This window comes from Cebus imitator, unplaced genomic scaffold, assembly GCF_001604975.1.
Source record: "Cebus imitator isolate Cc_AM_T3 unplaced genomic scaffold, Cebus_imitator-1.0 Scaffold225, whole genome shotgun sequence".
Taxonomy (NCBI): Eukaryota; Metazoa; Chordata; class Mammalia; order Primates; family Cebidae; genus Cebus; species Cebus imitator.
This window is the reverse complement of record NW_016107540.1, coordinates 3,245,974-3,264,880: the sequence shown is the minus strand read 5'-3', so window position 1 is coordinate 3,264,880 and position 18,907 is coordinate 3,245,974. Positions and strand designations below refer to the sequence as shown.

General features: G+C 45.5%; 1 protein-coding gene across 7 annotated transcripts in view; it reads right to left on the bottom strand.

Annotated features, from left to right (window-relative positions):
- The window catches only part of COBL (cordon-bleu WH2 repeat protein), a 287,518-nt gene that overhangs the window by 109,276 nt on the left and 159,335 nt on the right, over positions 1–18,907 (bottom strand). For all 7 annotated transcript variants that reach the window (XM_017496912.2, XM_037727273.1, XM_037727270.1 and 4 more), the window contains one exon: positions 5,976–6,149. In XM_017496912.2, the coding sequence (XP_017352401.1) occupies positions 5,976–6,149 (174 nt within the window). The remainder of the gene's footprint in view (positions 1–5,975; positions 6,150–18,907) is intronic.

Here is an 18,907-nt window from a genome sequence, read left to right as displayed (position 1 = left end):
AAAAAAAAAAGACAAGTAATTTTTGAATGTCTCTGGGCATCATCCACTTTATGAGTAACCAATTCACCACCACCAGAAGGCATGTGATAAGAAACAGAAGGCCAACTTCACTCCAGGAGGACAGCAGGAAGATGTCTGCAAAGATAAAGATCACAATGACCTCAACACCCTCGCTGAGAGAGATGGGAAATACGCATGCTTATTTTAACAAGCAAAAAATATCAGGCCTAGATGGTGAGAGGACTTGGGTCTGGCATCCGCTGGCCAAGGGGTCTGCAGCGCGGCTCTCCGGGACTTCCCAGGACAGGGGCTGCCAGGGCATGCCTCCCCATGGTGTCCCCTCTGTGGAACACGATCAAGCATACACCAGAATGACTGATGCTGATCAAATGGACACTTCGGTTCTTGATGGAATGTGTCTTTGGGAATCTGGACAGCATAGTTTTATGACTTCCTGTAACATTCTAGTTACCAGATCCAGGAAATGGAACTTCAAGTAATAATGCTTTCCATTAACTTTCTAACAAACACAGATCATCCTCAGTCTTCACGCAGTATGAAATACTATCTTTTTATGCATACACTGTGCTGAGATATTAGAGTAATAAATATCAATTTATGCTTTCAAGTGCAAGGCCTTGTGTGTAGCAGATATTCAACAAATATTCATTGAATTCATAAGCACATTTTTTACAGAAAAGTCTATTCTAGGTTATACTAATAACTGATCATAACACTGCCTCCATCGTCACTTATTTTAATGGCCAACATCACTAGCAATTTCAGTCCCAATGTAATAAACTTGAGATCATGGAGAAACGGACTTGTCAGCTTGGAACTTTATAGCATTGAACATAATAAATGCAATAATTCAAATAATATAGAAAAAAGAAAGCTTGAATAACTTTAAAATTTTTTTTGAATTCCTTGTCAATTACAATAAAAATGGATTTATAGAGGTATCTGCACAAAAGCAGATGTATAATAACTGTATATTGACTGAATAACTATGAAATATATATTTGTGGATAATGAAAACCAAAATTAGATAACAGATTAGTAAACTTCCATGTTACTTTTTTTTGAGACAGAGTCTCACTTGTTACCCAGGCTGGAGTGCAATGGCGTGATCTTGGCTCACTGCAACCTCCGCCTCCTGGGTTCAAGCAATTCTTCTGTCTTAGCCTCCCGAGTAGCTGGGACTACTGGTGCGCATCACCATGCCCAGCTAATTTTTTTTTTGTATTATTAGTAGAAACGGGGTTTCACCGTTTTGACCAAGATGGTCTCTGTCTCTTGACCTCGTGATCCACCCACCTCGGCCTCCCAAAGTGCTGGGATTATAGGTGTGAGCCACCACGCCCAGCTGAATATTGTGTCACTCTTTAATAGGTAAAGTGAGTCCCCTATAAAAGGGTGTCTTGACAGTAGTTGATTCTTCTTTTTTTTTTGAGATGGAGTTTTGCTATGTTGCCCAGGCTGGAGTACAGTGGCACAATCTCAGCTCACTGCAACCTCCGCCTTCCAGTTTCAAGTGATTCTCCTGCCTCAGGCTCCCAAGTAGCTGGGATTACAGGTGCTCACCCCTACACCCAGCTAATTTTTGTATTTTTAGTAGAGACAGTGTTTCACCATGTTGGCCAGGCTGGTCTCCAACTCCTGACCTTGTGATCTGCCTACCTTGACCTCCCAAAGTGCTGGAATTATAGGCGTGAGCCACCTTGCCCAGGGATTATTCTTCTTCATAAACAGAAGCTATCTGGACTTAAAGGGATGAGCAATTCTCGTCTCTAGAATCCTCAGAAGGTATGGAATAGTGAGTAGGGTGTTTGTGGTTTGTGGCTGAGAAGGGAAAATGCCACCAAGAGAAAAGAGGATGCTGGTATTATTTAACAGAATGAACCTACTGCAGGGACTTAGCAATTTTTTAATTGTACATTTGGTATTTGCAGCAACAGAAAATTGCATTTTTAAATATCATCTGCCACTGGGTTAACGGAGAACCTGGCTGGGGCCATGGACCCTTTGCCCCCACTGCTCAGCCCTCCCTGCTTCAGGCATGCTGGCTACTCCTGTCCCCCACTGCACCGTGGCCAGCTCTCATCTCTCACCTTTATGCAGAGCACACACCTAAGGACACAAGGCACAGAGAAGGGTGATCTCGTCCAAGCTCCCATTTCTAGTGCTGGCCAAACTGGGATCTGAACCCAGGCAAGTACCATCAGATCCATGTCTTACATCACAGCAGGCACTGGTCAGTGCTGTTCCTATTGATGCCATTTTACGGAGGAAACTGAGGACCAGAGATGAGCAGAGGACTGCCCACACGGGCATCTGTGTCGACAGCCCCTACTCGCAATCTTAATCCTGGCCCAAGAGCAGAACAAGTGGGGAAACCATGAGCAAATAAGAGGAAAACAAAGTCTCCTTCGGGATGGGTTGCTAAAGACTCGGTGTGCCAGTCAGTCTGCGTTGCTCTAGAGAAATACCTGAGACTGGGTAATTTACAAGGAAAAAAGGTTTAATTGGCTCATGATTCCACAGACTGTACAGGAAGCATGGCACCAGCATCTGCTCAGTTTCCGGTGAGGCCTCAGGAAGCTTTTACTCATGGTGGAAGGCGAAGGCAGATCAGGTATGTCATGTCACATGGTGAGAGAGGGAGCAAGGTCGGCGGGGCTGCCACACACTTTTAAAAAACTAGATCTCAGGTTAAGCTACCAGAGAGATAATGCTCATCACCATGGGGATGGCACCAAGCCATTCAAGAGGGATCTGTCCTCATGGCCCAAACACCTCCCACCAGGCCCCACCTCCAACTGAGATCACATTTCAACATGAGATTTGGAGCGGACAAACATCCAAACCATATCACTCCATATAGGAAGGGGGCTCGGACCCAAATGCAAGAGCAGCGAGTAAGAATTCTAGCAGCTGCCTAGGGCCCAGGACAAAGGGAGGGTTCACCCTCTACGGGGCACGATGCTGAGAGGACAGCATAGGCACCAGGAGGTGAGGCAGGAAGAAAATCCTGTGCAGAACAGACAATTCCTCTGTCCTCCCAGATGAGGGTTCCCTGGGTCCCAGTGAGAAGGAGTGAGGGCTACTGATGTGTTTTAACTTTACTACATAAAATGATTACTCCACAGCATAGATGGATTCATTTTCAGGTAACTTTCCTGCTGAAGGATCTCATAGCAGATCTGTTACCTTTAAGTAGTCAAAATTCGGAGCCTGCAGCTGAGGAAGGTGATGTTCTACGGAGGGCGGTTCTCAAAGGGCGGTTTGCCGGAGCAGCAGCACTTGAGAGGCATATGCTCAAGCCCCATCCAGACCTACTGAATCAGCACTCAGGTGGGGCCCAGGAAAGTGTGTTTTAACAAGCCCTTCGGTTGATCCGATGCCCGCTCAAGTCTGAGAAATCCTGAGAGCATAAGATGCCTTAACGTGTACAATCAATCATTCTGGTCTGAAGGTTCCACATCATAAATGCTGCATTCACAGTACTGTGGGAAGAGCCACAGGGTCTGAGGACAGCATTCAGCCACCTGCAGGCTCTAATACCTCTGGGAAAACCTCTTCAAAAAATACCTTTAGAAATAATAAACACACATGATCAAATCATGAATGCATAATCAGGTGAGAAATACTAACATAATGATTACAATTTTTAGAAAATTTTCAGATGAACTGGAGGATGGGTAAAATTATCCCACCTTTAGAACTTGAAGAAGCAAATACTGAATTTTTTAAACTAGTTGATAAAAAAAATAGCCTGTTAAAATAGAAAAATGCAGTCATTCTCCTTTTCTTACGAACTAGTCATGTCCCCGAAAATGAACCTTTCCTCCTTGTTCAGGACACTGGCGTTAGTAACAGTTGCATACAAATAAGGTTTCCCAAACAAACATCTTATCTTTATATGGAAGGAAGTTCACGATGAAGGAATTGACGTTCTTCCCCAACAACGACGACAATACATTTTTGGGTTCTTTTCCCAGAAATTAGTAAATAACAAAATACCTTTCGTTTTAAAAAAGCATGTTCATAGCAAATGCTTAAATCTAATCCATATGTCACTCATATGCTTAAAAAGGAAGATGGTTTCCATGAGCCAATTTCTCCACTCATTCTGTGCCAAATAAAACAGATTTCAGCAAAAAGCTTTTACTGCCTCCGAGGAAACTCTGTTCATTCTTCAGGGTATAAAGTGCTACTTATTTTTCATTCAGAATTCCCAATTCTCTACTTACTGTACATTTTCCCACTCGAGCAAGCTTTATCCATGGTGGGTAAGCACATTAAAGGCAGAAAAATACAGCATCTTCTCTGGGTAGAAGAAAATTTTAAAATGCCGGTACAGTTCAGCATCTACATTCTATCGCAATAAGAAAATACAATTCCTATTAAAAGAAAAAAGCTGACATAATATTGATCCTGGGATTCATACTTTTTATTACCGCTAAAGAAACACCTATCCTAAGCCAAAGTGAAAAGACATTCCCAGGGGCATTAGCAGGGAAAAGGCCAACGCTATCAATATGATCCACATGTTATAATAAAGTTCAGAATCTACATCCGAGCAAATTAACGAGACGCACTGCAGAAAATCAGAAGAAACACCTTTGTGTTTTCCATTTGCATCATCTTCTGGATGTGTACAACAAAAAGGTACCATTTTTGCCTAAATTTCTCTTTATGAAAACACAGCTAACATATCAGGAAGAACTCAAAATGTCAGTCACATTAGAAAAAAATATGTATATATTTTTGAGACAGAGTTTTGCACTTGTCGCCCAGGCTGGGGTGGTACAATCTCGGCTCACTGCAACCTCTGCCTCCTGGGTTCAAGTGATTCTTCTGCCTCAGCCGCCCAAGTAGCTGGGACTACAGGCATGTACCACCATGCCCTGCTAATTTTATATTTTTACAAAAAAGATGGGGTATTTTTAGTAGAGATGTATTTTTAGTAGAGATAGGTTTTACCATGTTGGCCATAGTTGGTCTCGAACTCCTGATCTCAGGTGATACTCTTGCTTTAGCTTCCCAAAATGCTGGGATTATAGGCGTGAGCCACGGCGCCCAGCCTAGAAAATATTTAAGAGACACAAAAAGCAAAATATTTTATTTGAAAATGTGTTGCACTGCAGGCTTTTTAGGCAGATTTTTAGGGATATGAAGAACAAAGGACGGGAGCAGGATGGTCTCTGAGACCCAGAGATAAAGAACACCCATGAAGGAGCAGAGATGGATGGCCAGAGAACCGACTTGCAAAAACAGACGGACAGATGGACATACCTAGACAGATCGACAGGCAGGCTGATAAGGAAATTACAAGGCATATCAGGACCCTGCCAGTGGTATCTGCTGCTATAACTTTTAATTAAGATCCATGGGCCAAGCCTCACGTTCAGGAGGCACAGACTTAGTTTTTTGGATATTTTGAGAGCAAATGAGCAAAACGGAGCTTTGAATCTGCAGACCAGCAAGGGTGTGACACTCTCAAACTATGCAACTGGGCTGGGCCACACGACACAAGCGGTAAGAGTTAGGAAGTAAAGTCCTGCCACAGAATGAATGGACTCTGAATGTGCTTTCTGTAAACGATGGCATTTGTGGCATGCTGCCACCACAGGAAGGTGTGATGCAGTCAGTCAGAAACATCTCAGCCTAGGGAGGAAGACCACGTCCTTATCTTTACACCCACAGGGTGCATCTGACCTCTTAGGGTGGCGGAGAGCAGGACTAAGCTGCTGGGCACATCCTGACTGCCTTGGGGAAATCCACTTCTCAGAGTTAAAAACATGAGCCTCTCCTGGCATCTTGCCTTCTATATAAAGCTTAAATATTTGCCCTCAACACTCCAGCTGCTATGGCCATAAACAGGAAGGACTACTGTGTTCCCAGGGAGCTCTGGAAGAATCACTGTGTCATTTAAAAGACGCTTTGGTTGTGAGAACAGCCCGTTGCCCTACCTTTTCCAACGCCTTGTCTTGCACAGGTGGCCCTGAACCTGGAGGCAGAGGGGCTCGGCGCTTCTTCATCTCCGACTTCACGGACACCCCTGAGATGCTGCCCAGCGAGAGGGATGGACCCAACGTAATGGAACGTGAGTGCATGGATGGGGAGTTGGGTGTCGTTAAACAGCCCTGTTGGGGAACAGACAAACAGAAAACCAAATCAGCGTGAGATGACTTCTCCCCATATGAATGTTCACACGTGAAGATAAAGTGCTAATCCGTCCACCTGAGCTTGAACGGCATCTGTTTCCGCGGTCAGCTTGAATGGCCTGAATGAGCCCTGCCCGTAGCTTTCCAGGGAAAGCTGGAGAAGACGCTGCAGAACAGACTCATGCTCTGATTTCTTAATCATGAAGGCGATGGCAGACTCCACTAAGAAGAACACTTAACCACTACAATCATTTAATCTTCTTGACCAACCTGCAGGTGTGAATCAGCTGCCTTAAAACTTTAACCTGTAGTTAGAATGACCTCACAGACCCCAAAAAGAGGAAGGAACGGATCGAGAAGTACATCTTCATGGGGAAGACACCAACAGTCTTTGTTATCTTGGGTAGTACTCCACCTATTGCCAGGAGGGGGCTTCGTTTCTTCTAATTTTCAAAAGTTATGAAAACCTGAAACTGTAGTATAAGCAGTATGCTGTGAAGGCTATCTAAGAGCATCAGTGCAGTACTTCGTGACAGATACCTAATCAGCTGAAAGGGATGTAAACCAACATACTAATTAATTGCTCCCAAGGGGCAATTTCTATACCTGGGGGAGGAGGTTAAAGGACATACAAACTTCTTGAATCTTTTTTCTAAGGTCTGCTTAATAGAATCATATAAGTGCTGGTGCAGAAAGAGCATTTGGGGAACCAGCACTCTAACGTCAAACTGAAAACAAGATGGTACCATGCTGTGTCCTGGTGCCCCTTCTCTCCTAGCCTTGACAGCTCTCCCACAGCACCTGTTACCATGGACACAGTCAGCACTGGGAGACAATGCAGTAGAGGGGTTAAGCTCACAGACCTTAGAGACACTGCCTGGGTTTGATTCCTTCTTTTGACCTTTGACAAGATTTTTCTTTGGTGTCAAGAGTGAGATACAAATCTTGGGCAAAGTTTTAAGTTTCCCTACCCCAGTTTATCTCCTGTAAAACTGGGGTAAATAATAGTTCCTGTAGTATAAAGCTATCATGTGAATCAAATGAGTGATTGCACGTAAAAGAGCTTTAAAGAGTTCTTGGCACATTGGCTGGGTGTGGTAACACACACCTGTAGTCTCAGCTACTTGGTAGGCTAAGGTGGGAGGATCTCTTAAGCCCAGGTTTGAGGCTGTAGTGAGCCATGATGGTGTCATTGGAAGATGGAGTGAGATCCCACTTCTTTAAAAAAAGGAGTACTTGGCACAAAGTAAGTCCCAATTTGTGTTAGCTATTAAGATTATTATACTTGCTTGCTTATATCTTTCTTCCCCATTAAGATGTGAACTCCATGAAGATAGCAATTATCACTCATTTTTACTGAAAACTGCATGTACTTCCAGCTCCAAACAGTTCCTGGTAGGTAGGGGGTCCTTCAGTCAGCCTTCCTGAGAATAATCAAACAGATGAGCCTCTGGGCCACTCTGCTTTCATGTTTTACATAATAAGCTTGTGGGTAAGACTGCATTTGAACAACTAGTTCTCCATATTTAAAATGAAGGTATAAAGGAAATCCATCATATTAAACAATAGCCCAGTATTGTGCTCAGACACAAATGCTGTTTGTTTTCCTGAAAAAAATTTGAGTCACAGATTTTTCTTGTGCTTAAATATTAGAGCCAAAGGACAAAACACTCCATGAAGGTTGCTTTTTATGCCATTTGTGCTTCCCTGCAGACACTGAACATCAAAGATGCCCGATGCTCTGGGCGTCAAGTACAGAGTTTCCGTGGGAAAAAGGTGAGGGTGGTGTAACAGGAAAGAAATCACACCCAGAAAACTTGTCAATGCTTACTTAGGTTCCCATAGGAAAATGTAAATTTCTCCCTTGAGTCCTTGAGTTCTGCAGCCATCATAGTCATTACTAAGCAAATAAGTCATGCAAAATAAACTCTGCCTTACATCTCCCTCCATGGCAACAGTGAGGATCCAGGGAGACGCAACTCAGATTTACTTAACCCTGCAGGATCTAGAAGACTAAATGAAGCACAGGAAGCAAACCAGAAAAGGGGTTTTGCTATTTGCAGTTCTGGAGCTGGAAAGGTATTTTGCTAGATGGCTGGTTTGCTCAAATACCCCCAGATTCAGGGGGAATGCAAACCTCATCTTTCTTCATCAGTAGTAAGTTGGCATATGGCCAGAGCACGGACCTTCCACACTGCTCTGTTTCCTCATCCATAATGTCTGCTGACAGTGGTTGCAGATGTACATGCTCAGGCATATGTGCACACACTCACACATGCACACTCACACACGTGCACTCACACATGTGAACATGCATTACGGAGGCTGCTTAAAGCTGTGGCAGTCGACGAAGAACCACACGCCTCTACCCGTGCCACTTGCCATCTCTAAAGCACACATGCCCCATCTGGCATCCCAGAAACATGGTGTCCATGGCAGTGCATTTCACAACCACATATCTAATTGCTTGTCTTCACTCCACCCTGTCTAGGCATGGAACTCCCAGCTGCTCTTGTCCTCAGTCCTCACCGCAACTATTCCTGCCTGACTGATCACTGAACACTGCTGTGAATCCACCTCCATCCTGTAAATGCCCTGAGCACGTCAGGAAGGTCTGTGCAGAATATTCCCGTAAAAGAACTTTGTAGCCCCCTCCAATTTAATATCGATTCCAGATTTTAATTCATAATTTTTTTGGCTCTCATAAGCATCCTGGACATTTTGGATTATCTGCTTTTTAAGGTAAGGAATGAGAACAGACCCCCTATAGTAAGTACACTCCCAGCTATAAAATGGGGAAAATTCCATTTCCTTTAAAGTTGTTACAAGCATTAAATGAGGTAATTTAGATAAAGCACATTAGAAGTATCCAATATATGTGGTTTCCTTCTTCTCTGATATGTATTTTGGGTGACAGTGACCTCATGAGGGCCACAGTGAGATGACCTTGAATGGTAGAAAGCCAGAAGGCAAAAGTGCACCCATCCTGAGTCCTCCTATAAGCTCTGATACTGATTATCATCAGACGATGGGTTCCTCATGGTGCCATCATCTGTGACTCTGTAACTTAACTGAATTTCAATACAACAGGTGATTTTTCTCCCCTCATTTGTTCTACACAACCAACAAACATCTCTTCCCACCTCCCCCCACACTCCCAAGGAGGCCAATTGCAGGGTCCCGTGGTCCTGAGCCACCAGACCGTCTCCTCAGCTCTGCTATTCACAGTGTTTTTCAACCATCCCCTCATGGGAAGCCAAAAATGTTTTGGTGTCCAGAGAATACTTGTGGTTTCATTTCTATCTTCCTTCTTTCCCTGCTTTTGGAATTTGTGCACAGAATTTAGAAAACAATCCACAGAACAATGTGGGAGGAAAACATTGTGGAGTATTAAGTCCTTTCAATTCCTGGCTCCTATCAATATGAAGTCAATGGAGAAACCAAGAGCTTAGTGCATGCAGTGTGGAGTCAAAACAGCTCCAGTTTCCTTGGTCGTCTTCTGCTACAAAGTGGCAAAGTTCACTAGGGACAGGCTACTGCTTGCCTGCAAGAGAGGTCTGGTTTCCTGTCCAAGCTTGTCAATATATACCTGTTTTTAATATCCAGTTCTTTTCTTGTAGGGAAGTGAGTCATAGCTCTCACTAAAGGTTGGCACCCAAATCCACAAATTTTGGCTGTCATGATCTTATCAAATGTTCTTAGGAGTTGCAAGTGTAACCAGATAAATCATTAAGAAAAAGCAATGAATAACAGAAAAAAGGGAACTAAGCAAACAGAACCTTCTGTCTCAGGCTTCATGGGACTTTGGTTGGTGGGATTTAAACTTCCTCCCAGGCAGCTGCTGTCAGCTGGAGGGACAGTCTAATTCCATGCTGCCCGCCAGAGACAATGTAAAACTCTCTGTGTCCATGTCACCATACCATTGATAGCCAATTAAATCATCACATTCAGTATAAAACATCAGTGCTTTGACCTAGCATACACACATCTAAGGAGAGAGGACAGGAAGCAGAGGAAATGAACCATTTCTAGATCTGAGTGTCAGCTCAAAATAAAACCAGTATCATCTGCGACAAGTGCTTCTGACATGGGTCCTAATTTTAAAATTATATACACACACAGATATATAGATATACACATATTTATGTATGCATGTGTGTGTGTCTATATATATATACATATATATATATATATATATATATATATATATATATTTGATTGCCTCTGTTTGAAATGTACTCATCTCAGCAAGGCTTATTTTCCTTTTATTTGACTTTTGTTGTGACCACAAAATACTATACCACTGGCAGGGACAAGGAGCTATGCAGAGCTAGCTCCAGACGGCAGGGGCATGGCCCCGACAGCACAAGTGCCCCACAGAACCTGATAGGGCCCTGAGGGTGCAGGGTGTCCCTAGAATACTTTTAGGACTCACAGGTACTACCGGGAACACGCTGTCTCCCTCACTCATTGACTTGTAATTGATCAGAGGTCAGTACCAGACAGGAAGCTGAGCATGTTCAAGGTAAACATTCCTATTTCGAGTCAGCACAAACTGCCATGGTTCATTTCCCTTTGCCAGAATTCTCAAAGTGATCCTCGCTGAGCTGCCTCACAAGCACACCAACATCACGCAGCCTAAGAAGGATCAATCTGTCCATACAACACAAAGGGGCTTGGTGGACTTCAGCCCCTTACTGTACTGCACAATACACTTCCAGGGACAAACAGGAGATGGTGTAACTGAAATCTTTCTGTTTACATGGATTTTAAAAAGAGAGTGAAAGAGATGAATAGTGGTTTTGTTTCCATTTCTCAAAGGTGTCCATCCTAAAAATACAATTCTGTCTTGACTCATTTAACCAAGCATGCCAAAAGTCTGAGCAGATCTTTTGACATGGCTATTGAGGAATTCAGATTTCTGTTTAAAGGTTAAGGGATATGTTTTGGTTACAGTAAGTATACTCTGCGGTGGCAATCAACCATCCTCTCAGCCGAGGCTCTTCTAAATGGGATCAGATCCTCTTAGGATGGCATGATGTTTGCTATTTTGATGGTGAGAAAAACTGAGGCCCGGGGAGACTGATGGAGCTCATCAGGATGGCTCAGTTCCCTAGTGATGGAACACACTAGAAAGATGAAACTAGAAATATGTTTCTGGTGTTGCCGGCAGCCTCCTCTCCTTAGGCAATGCTGCCCCCTTTTGAAAGGCTTTATAACTTTTTTTTTCTTTTAATGCTTTGTTAGAGAATCAAGTGGGAGGGAAGAATGAGCTCAGAACCTGTTTCTACACTGGCTTTTCTTCGGATACAGGTGTCAACAGGACCCAAGGGAGAACAATATGACATAAACCAGATGAGGCGGACGAACACCATTATCCTTGCCTCACTCCTGGGGCTCTGGTGGGCAGAGCAGCTCAGATCTGGCAAAGTTCCTGGGGATGTGAGAATGGGGAGAATGCTGCTTCTCATCTGTGGTGGCTGGCACAGTCCTGGGTAAGGGTAAGGCTGACTTCCCTTCCATGAGAGTGTTCTCTGTCTCCATCTCCTTATCCTCAGGCCACAGCCTTCCTGACAGATACTCCTTAAGCTGGATCCCTGAGCCAAATCCTGAGCTGTCTTCTGGCATCCCGGAAATCCTGCCCTGATTCCGAGGAAGTGGCAAACCGAGAGGCATGACGTATGTGAACCGATCAGCATGAACAGGCAGGAAAATGGAGCTTATGAATCTCATTTCTGTGGATTGAGGTGGGTGGGAAATGACCACTCTCTTTTGGCTAAGTTCCCCCCTGGATCGCCTGGAGGATAGCATTTTAAGTGTTTAGAAGAAGGAAAGTGGCAGAAGCTATTTGGTCTGGAGGCATATTTCAGCCAACAAAATACCGTCACGTAAGCTCTCTGATGGTTTCTCGGCTGGCAAGACATTTTTGTAAAATGAGCAAACAAGGAGTATTCAACTGGTATTTGATTTTTTTTTTTTTTTTTTTTTTTAAGGCAGAGTCTCACTCTGTTGCCTAGGCTGGAGTGCAATGGCGTAGTCTCTGCTCACTACAATCACCGTGTCCCTGGTTCAAGCGATTCTCCTGCCTCAGCATCTTGCGTAGCTGGGATTGTAGGAGTGTGGCCTGGCACCAAGCCTGGCTAATTTTTGTATTTTTGCTAGAGACAGGGTTTCGCCATGTTGGCCAGGCTGGTCTCGAACTCCTGACCTCAGATGATCCACCAGGCTCGGCCTCCCCAAGTGCTGGGATTACAGGCGTGAGCCACCACACCCAGTCTGGTATCTGATTTTCTCTTAGCAAAATCTGAAGATGAGATTGAAGGTAAGCTATTAGACCGTGTTTCATTTTAAGAAGCAGGACCATCTGCGAGGTATTTTAATGCTTAGAGTGCTTAACAATGACAATTTCGGAAAGGCAGACGTTTCTGAAAAGCTTGTAAATTAAAAGGAAATGAGCCCCTGGGTGCTTCAGAGATGGATGACATGTGATGTGTGTCCTCAGGCAGGCAGGATCCTGTGAGACTGACCATAGCAGACCACAGAAGCTCATCTCCTGCCGAGCCAGGGCGAGGAAGCAGACACAGTGATGGTGCAAACCTCACCAGGGCAGGTGGAGGGAGAAGAGGAAGAGGAAGAGCATCAAGGGGAAGGATATGGTAAGTGAAGTTTACGAGGCAAGGAGTGGGGGCTTGGTAGCAGCAGAGAAGGCGACTGGGGAAAGGGTGTGCACAGGGCATGCCTCAATCTGCGTGTGTGTGTGTGTGTGCGCGCGTGTGTGTGTGTGTGTGTGTGTGACTGCTTGTGGTCAGATGCAAGATTTCAGCTGAGGCAAATTCCAGTTTCAGGGAAAAATGAGGTTCCAATTTATATAAACAATACAATCCTAATGAAAGAGGGAAGGTTTTTCCCTTTCAAATACATATGTAAAATTTCCCATAATTTATGTGGTGACACTGACTTATAAGTTCACTTTCCTATACCTCATCAAGAGTGATACTTTATGTGTAGCCCTCCTTCAGATAAATGGATTTCTCCAAGTATTTCATTCTAAGTGGATCATGAGCATTTTATGAATAATGTGGACTAGACCAGGAAAGGAAATGGGAAACTCAGCTATAAATGTGCATGGACAGGTCTGAGTCCCGACCGAAACAGCACCGCTACAGGACACAGAAACAACACAGAAAAGGGAACAGTCCCTGTGCAGTAAACGTGACTGTTTCTAAAACGTGTATCCAATCAGGAAGGCTTCTCTGTAACTATGGGTAACTAAGGCATGAGGTGGAGGAAATAAGCTGATTAGATTTCCTTCCTGGCAAAATTTCTTTTCAGGAAAAGTAGGATTTATTATTTAAGAAGCAGGAAGAGTAGCTGTGTGGTTGAAGAGCCTCTCTTCTGGCGGGGGTGGGGGGACTAATTCTCTCATGCACTGTTTATAGTGCTGCCCTCCCTAATCTGCTAAGGCACTTACCAATTCATCACTACTATACACAGCATGCTGTAGAAGTGGGTTAAGACGGTGCCCACATACTTTATTGTCCAAGACAGAGCTGTTTTTCAAGTGATCTAAAGGAAGTCTGATGGGAAAGAATGCAGTGACATCAGCATTGCTGGGACTGTCCCAGGCTAGCAGAAGCGCGGTCTCTCCACCTGGGTGGCAACTGGGCTGACACCTGCCAGGTGCAAAGAGAACAACTAAGCCGGTTAAGGAGGAAATCTAAACTCCAGGCTTGGAAAATGGTGATAGACTCATGTGCAGGCATGTATTTTACATATTAACCCACATGACCCTTGTACTAGCTCCGCGAGGGAGGTAATTACATGGTCCCCATTTCACAGCTAAGGAAACTCAGGCATAGCCAGTTAGTGGTTGCCCAAGGTCACACACTAGAAAGTGGCGGAGCTAGACAGGCTGGCTCTGGGGCAGAGATTCTCAAACTCAGCTGCACAGAAGTGTTAAGATGTGCGCGCCCAGGCACCCCAATCTGCGCATATCCGAAACCCAGAAGCAGGACCAGGCATTGCTTGTTTTCCTTTTTAAATTATGCTGGTAAAATGTGTGTAATAATGTAAAATTAACCATGTTAGCCATCCTAAGGCACACAATTCCTGGTGTTAAGTACATTTACACTATCATCCAGACACTACCACTATCTAGTTTCAGAATGTTTTCACCATCCCAAAAGGAGACCTTGTACCCATCAAACAGACACTCAGATAGTCCCCAACTCCTTCCTCACCCCAGCCCCTGACAAGCCCCAATTTGCTTTTTGACTCAATGGATTTACCTGTTCCATATATTTTATGTAAATGAAATCAATATAAATAGATGACCTTTTGTGTTTGGTTTCTTTCACTTCGCATATGGTTTTCAAGGTCTGCTCACGCTGCAGCGTGTTTCGGTATTTCATTCCTCGTTCAGGCTGAATACTTCTCCTTTGGATGTATGTACCACGCTCTTATCCACTCATCTATTCATGGGTATTGGTGTGGTTTCTACTTTTGACTATTGTGAACAGAGTTGCTATAAGCATTTCTGTATGAGCTTTACTTGTTTTTCATTCTTTTTTTTTTCTGAGACCGAGTCCTGCTTTTGTCACCAAGGCTGGAGTGCAGTGGTCCTGCACTCCCATCTCGGCTCACTGCAACTTCTGCCTCCCAGGTTCAAGTGATTCTCTGCCTCAGCCTCCCAAGTAGCTGGGATGACAGGTGCCTGCCACCATGCGCAGATAATTTTTGTATTTTTAGTAGAGACAGAGTTTCACCATGTTGGCCAGGCTGGTCTTGAACTCCTGACCTCACCTGATCCACCCTCCTCAGCCTCACAAAATGCTGGGATTACAGGTGTGAGCCACTGTGCCCAGCCCGTTTTTAATTCTTTTGAGTATACTCCTAGGAGTAGAATTGTGGATCATATGTTATTCCTATGTTTAACTTAACTTGCTGACGAACAGCCAGGACGCTTTCCACAGTGGCTGTACCATTTTACATTCTCACCAGCAATGAACAAGTGTTCCAGTTTCTCTGCATCCTGGCCAACACTTGTTTTCCGTTTGTTTGAACAGCTGTCTTTCGTGTGTGTGAAGCGGTGTCTGACTATGGTTTTGAGCTGCACTTCCCCCACTACCAATGAGGTGGAGCATCCTTCCGTGTGCTTACTCCCATTAGGCATCTGTGTTTAGGAGTCAAGGCTGGGCCCCACCACTCTGATCTCTGCTCCTGACCATCACAGCACATTGCCCAGGTTGGAAGTGGCTCATTTTTTTCCCTCTTAAGGAACAGAGCCTTAGAGCATCAGCCATCAATATTTCTACTGGCCCCAAGCTTCGTACCTTCATATGCATGGATTTCATGTGCAAGGTGACAACCTCTGTGAGCAGCCTCTGTGCAAGAACTGCAAGTCCATCCTTGTGTCTTCTCCAAAAAGCATATCAGAGAGGGAATAATCATGGTTTTCCAGGTGAAACTGAATGGCTTTTGTCTGTTTAAGTAAATCACTCACAAATTTGGGTACATTATTATTAATTAGCAAATAATGAATCAGCCCCTCCTTGGGACTCCCCGCCACCTCCTTTTAGAATTGCTGCGAAGCACAACAGTCAGTCAAGTGCACATCCCCATGACTGCAGGGAGCGGCTGCCGGGCATAGCATCTCAAGGTCAGCCATGAAGTTCACCTTCAAAGCACTCAGCAGTTTCCTTGACGTTCTCCTGGTAATCCTGTCATTTAGCCCCAGGCCCTTCCTGTTTTCTGGTATGACTCAGGCTCTGTAGCTCTTCTGCCATGCCTTCTCCATTCTCCCATTGAGATATTATCTCTGGTTGGAAATAAAAAGAGGGGACAGAGGAAGGCGACTGCTGTGGAGCCGCTAGTGCCAGAATGCGGGGAGGGCAATAGCTCAGATTTCTGGGAAGCAGGGAGAATTAGAAAGAAGGCCTGGTGAAGGGCTGTGCATTTTCTCATCCAAAGGCAGGTGGTGCAGAGAGAGAGTCACGAGGGATACGGGGTATTCCCTCACTTCTTTCCAACTCAAGGTGAGCGGTCATAGCAGTCAGGAGGAAAACCCAAGAGCTACAAAAGTTACCCAGTAGGAGGGCGGAGATCCATGAGGAAGTTGGAGAGCAGATACAGCTGCTGATTCCCTGGCAGCCCCAGGAGGGGTGTGATGCTCTCAGCTCCAGGCTTGGTGATGGGAACCCAGCAGGGGGCTGCTCATTAACTGGCAAGAAGCGTTCCCCAGGCCCGGGTCCCTGCACAGGGACAGCAGAAGGCGCTGCAGAGGAGAGGGGAAGGGCTTGCCTCTGAGAGTCCAGTCAGGACATGGCAGCCCTGGGGCAGCTGCGACCTCCAGGCTGTGTCAGCCCCAGACTTGCAGGTGGCTGGATGTGGCTTCCCCTTCCTAGAGAACAGTTAGGAGCCAGCACTCTGAGAACCTGCCCATGGCTATCCACTAAGCCCTTCCTTATCCTGACTCACAAAAAGGTCCTTCAGCCTTGCATGGGTCACGTTTGTGCACAGGGCAGGTGGGAGGCAGCTGGAGTGATGGGGGGTGGGCGACAGAAGGGAAGGGGGCCTATTTCCCCTCATCTTCCCACTTTGTCTTTCTCTCAGAGCTCGCGCTCCACCTCGGCTCCTGTTAGATTCTCCTTTGGTTTCTAAGGCACAATTCTACTGGCGTTTAAGCAAAACTATAGGTGCTATTCAATGTCTCCCTCTCCCCAAGTGCAGGTACCCCTCAGCAGCCCACTGGGTCCTGTTGCCCTCCATCTTCCCTCTGACACAGCAGCCTCTAAAGCCCATGGATGCTCTCCATGCCACTAAGGTCTTGTCCTGGCCTCTCCCCTGCCTGGCCTCCATAAACGCCCTTGACTTACTCCCAAATTTTCTTGACTTTCTGACTCACTCTTGAATTTCCTTTGCTCACTTTCCTGGGAAAACTGCCAACAGGAAATGTATATTCCTCCTCGCCATGGCTCGCGGCTTTCTGGCCTCATCTGAGATCCAGTCCCCTGAGTACCCCTTCGGAGCCAGGTGAAGGTGTGGGAAGGGAGACGGGGTGCTGGCAGGGGGCTGTAGCAGAGCAAGCCAGGGCTGGCCGTTCAGACACCCCCACGGAGAGCCACTGCTCCAGGCGTGCCCAAGCCCCTTATCATCTACTCTGTGTGTGTGTGTGAACAGACATACAGGTATTGATCGACTTATGACCTATGCAACTGACGACCATTCGACTTTATGACCACAATCGCTAGCCACGACTGCTCTGCGTCTGGCAGCGCAAACGTTCCCCAGCTGGGCGTACGACAGTGCGGACCAGCTTCCGGCAGCACTACCATCTCCGCGTGCACCATTTCAACTGTACATATAGCCTACTCAACTTACGACCAAATCGTGTTACGACCGGTCTGTCGGACCCAATCATGGTCGTTAAGTTGAGCACTAGCTGTACACATATGTAACTTCATTCTGCCAAAAAATCTTGCATCTTTGTAAACACTCAAGCCCACAATTTCAATTTTAGTACAGGAACCACACATCCCTATTTCTGGGTGGTATGGTTTTCCAAGTTCCTGAGACCTTCTCTGTGTCAAGGTTTGCTATAAACTCTAAGCCCGAAAGGCATTTATCTTCCCCAGATGGCCCCTCAGCTCCACTGTTCTGTGCTTGGCCTGACTTTGTCTCCGTTTCTGGGAGGCAATGTGAAGTGCGCGTGTCTGTCACTCCTCATGCACAGAGTCACCTCCTGGTGAGTGCCGGCGGGCTGAAGCACCCATTTTCTCAGTCCCTCACCTCCTGGTGAGTACTGGCAGGTTGAAGCACCCATTTTCTCAGTCCCACAGGGGTGCGTCACTTCTCCCAAGAGGGCAGGAACTGGCATCGGTGGGGCCTTCCCCACCTGCAGTCAAATCAGGTGTGTCCAGGCTGCTGGCTTCCTCCCCAGGCACACTTTCTCCAAGTGCCCTGGGTTCCTGAACCTATCTTCACACTGCAAGCAAAACACCATCCCCACTTTGTCTATAATTTTATCTCCCACTTTCTGAGCAGCTTTTAAACTGGCTGGTACACTTGCAAAAATTCGCAAATAAACTGATTTTCTCACTGCTTCTAGAGTGTTTGGTGGACTTACTCTTGCATGGTTTTGACCCAGTTCTAAATTTATTATTTCATTACTTGTCCCAGAATGTCTTTTTGTTTTGTGGTGTTTTTGAGATGGCATCTCACTCTGTCACCCAGGCTGGTGGTACCCTGGTTCACTTCTGTCCCATCCCCCTAAGCCTTATGAGCCCTGCAGCCTGCTGACACCACATTTATGTTTACAGGGCGGATTGCATTTTTACAGAAACCATCTCTGTCCAGCCCATTTTGTTAGCACATTTACCAGACCTAACGAAAGCGAAAAAAATGGCAATAAGCTATTGATTAATATTTTCAAAGTTTCCCAGGTATTCTTCTCCTTCAGTTCAATCCACTGCCGGAAGCTTTCTCCATTGTTTCCTACCTATCTTTTCTGTTCTGAAGAGTTGGCAAAGGCAGAAAATAATTCCAACATTAAAAGGGGTTTCATATACAAACTGACAGTATAAAAGGCTTGAAAACAGCATCTTTTCTCACCCTTGTTGTATGATTTGCCCAGTGGATTCAGGGCGCTGTCAGGGTAGAGGCTGGCGATGGTCTTGGGGGCGTTTCTATTTCTCATGCCTGAATGGGAAAGCCCTGGCAGTTCAGCCATCCAGGGTCCC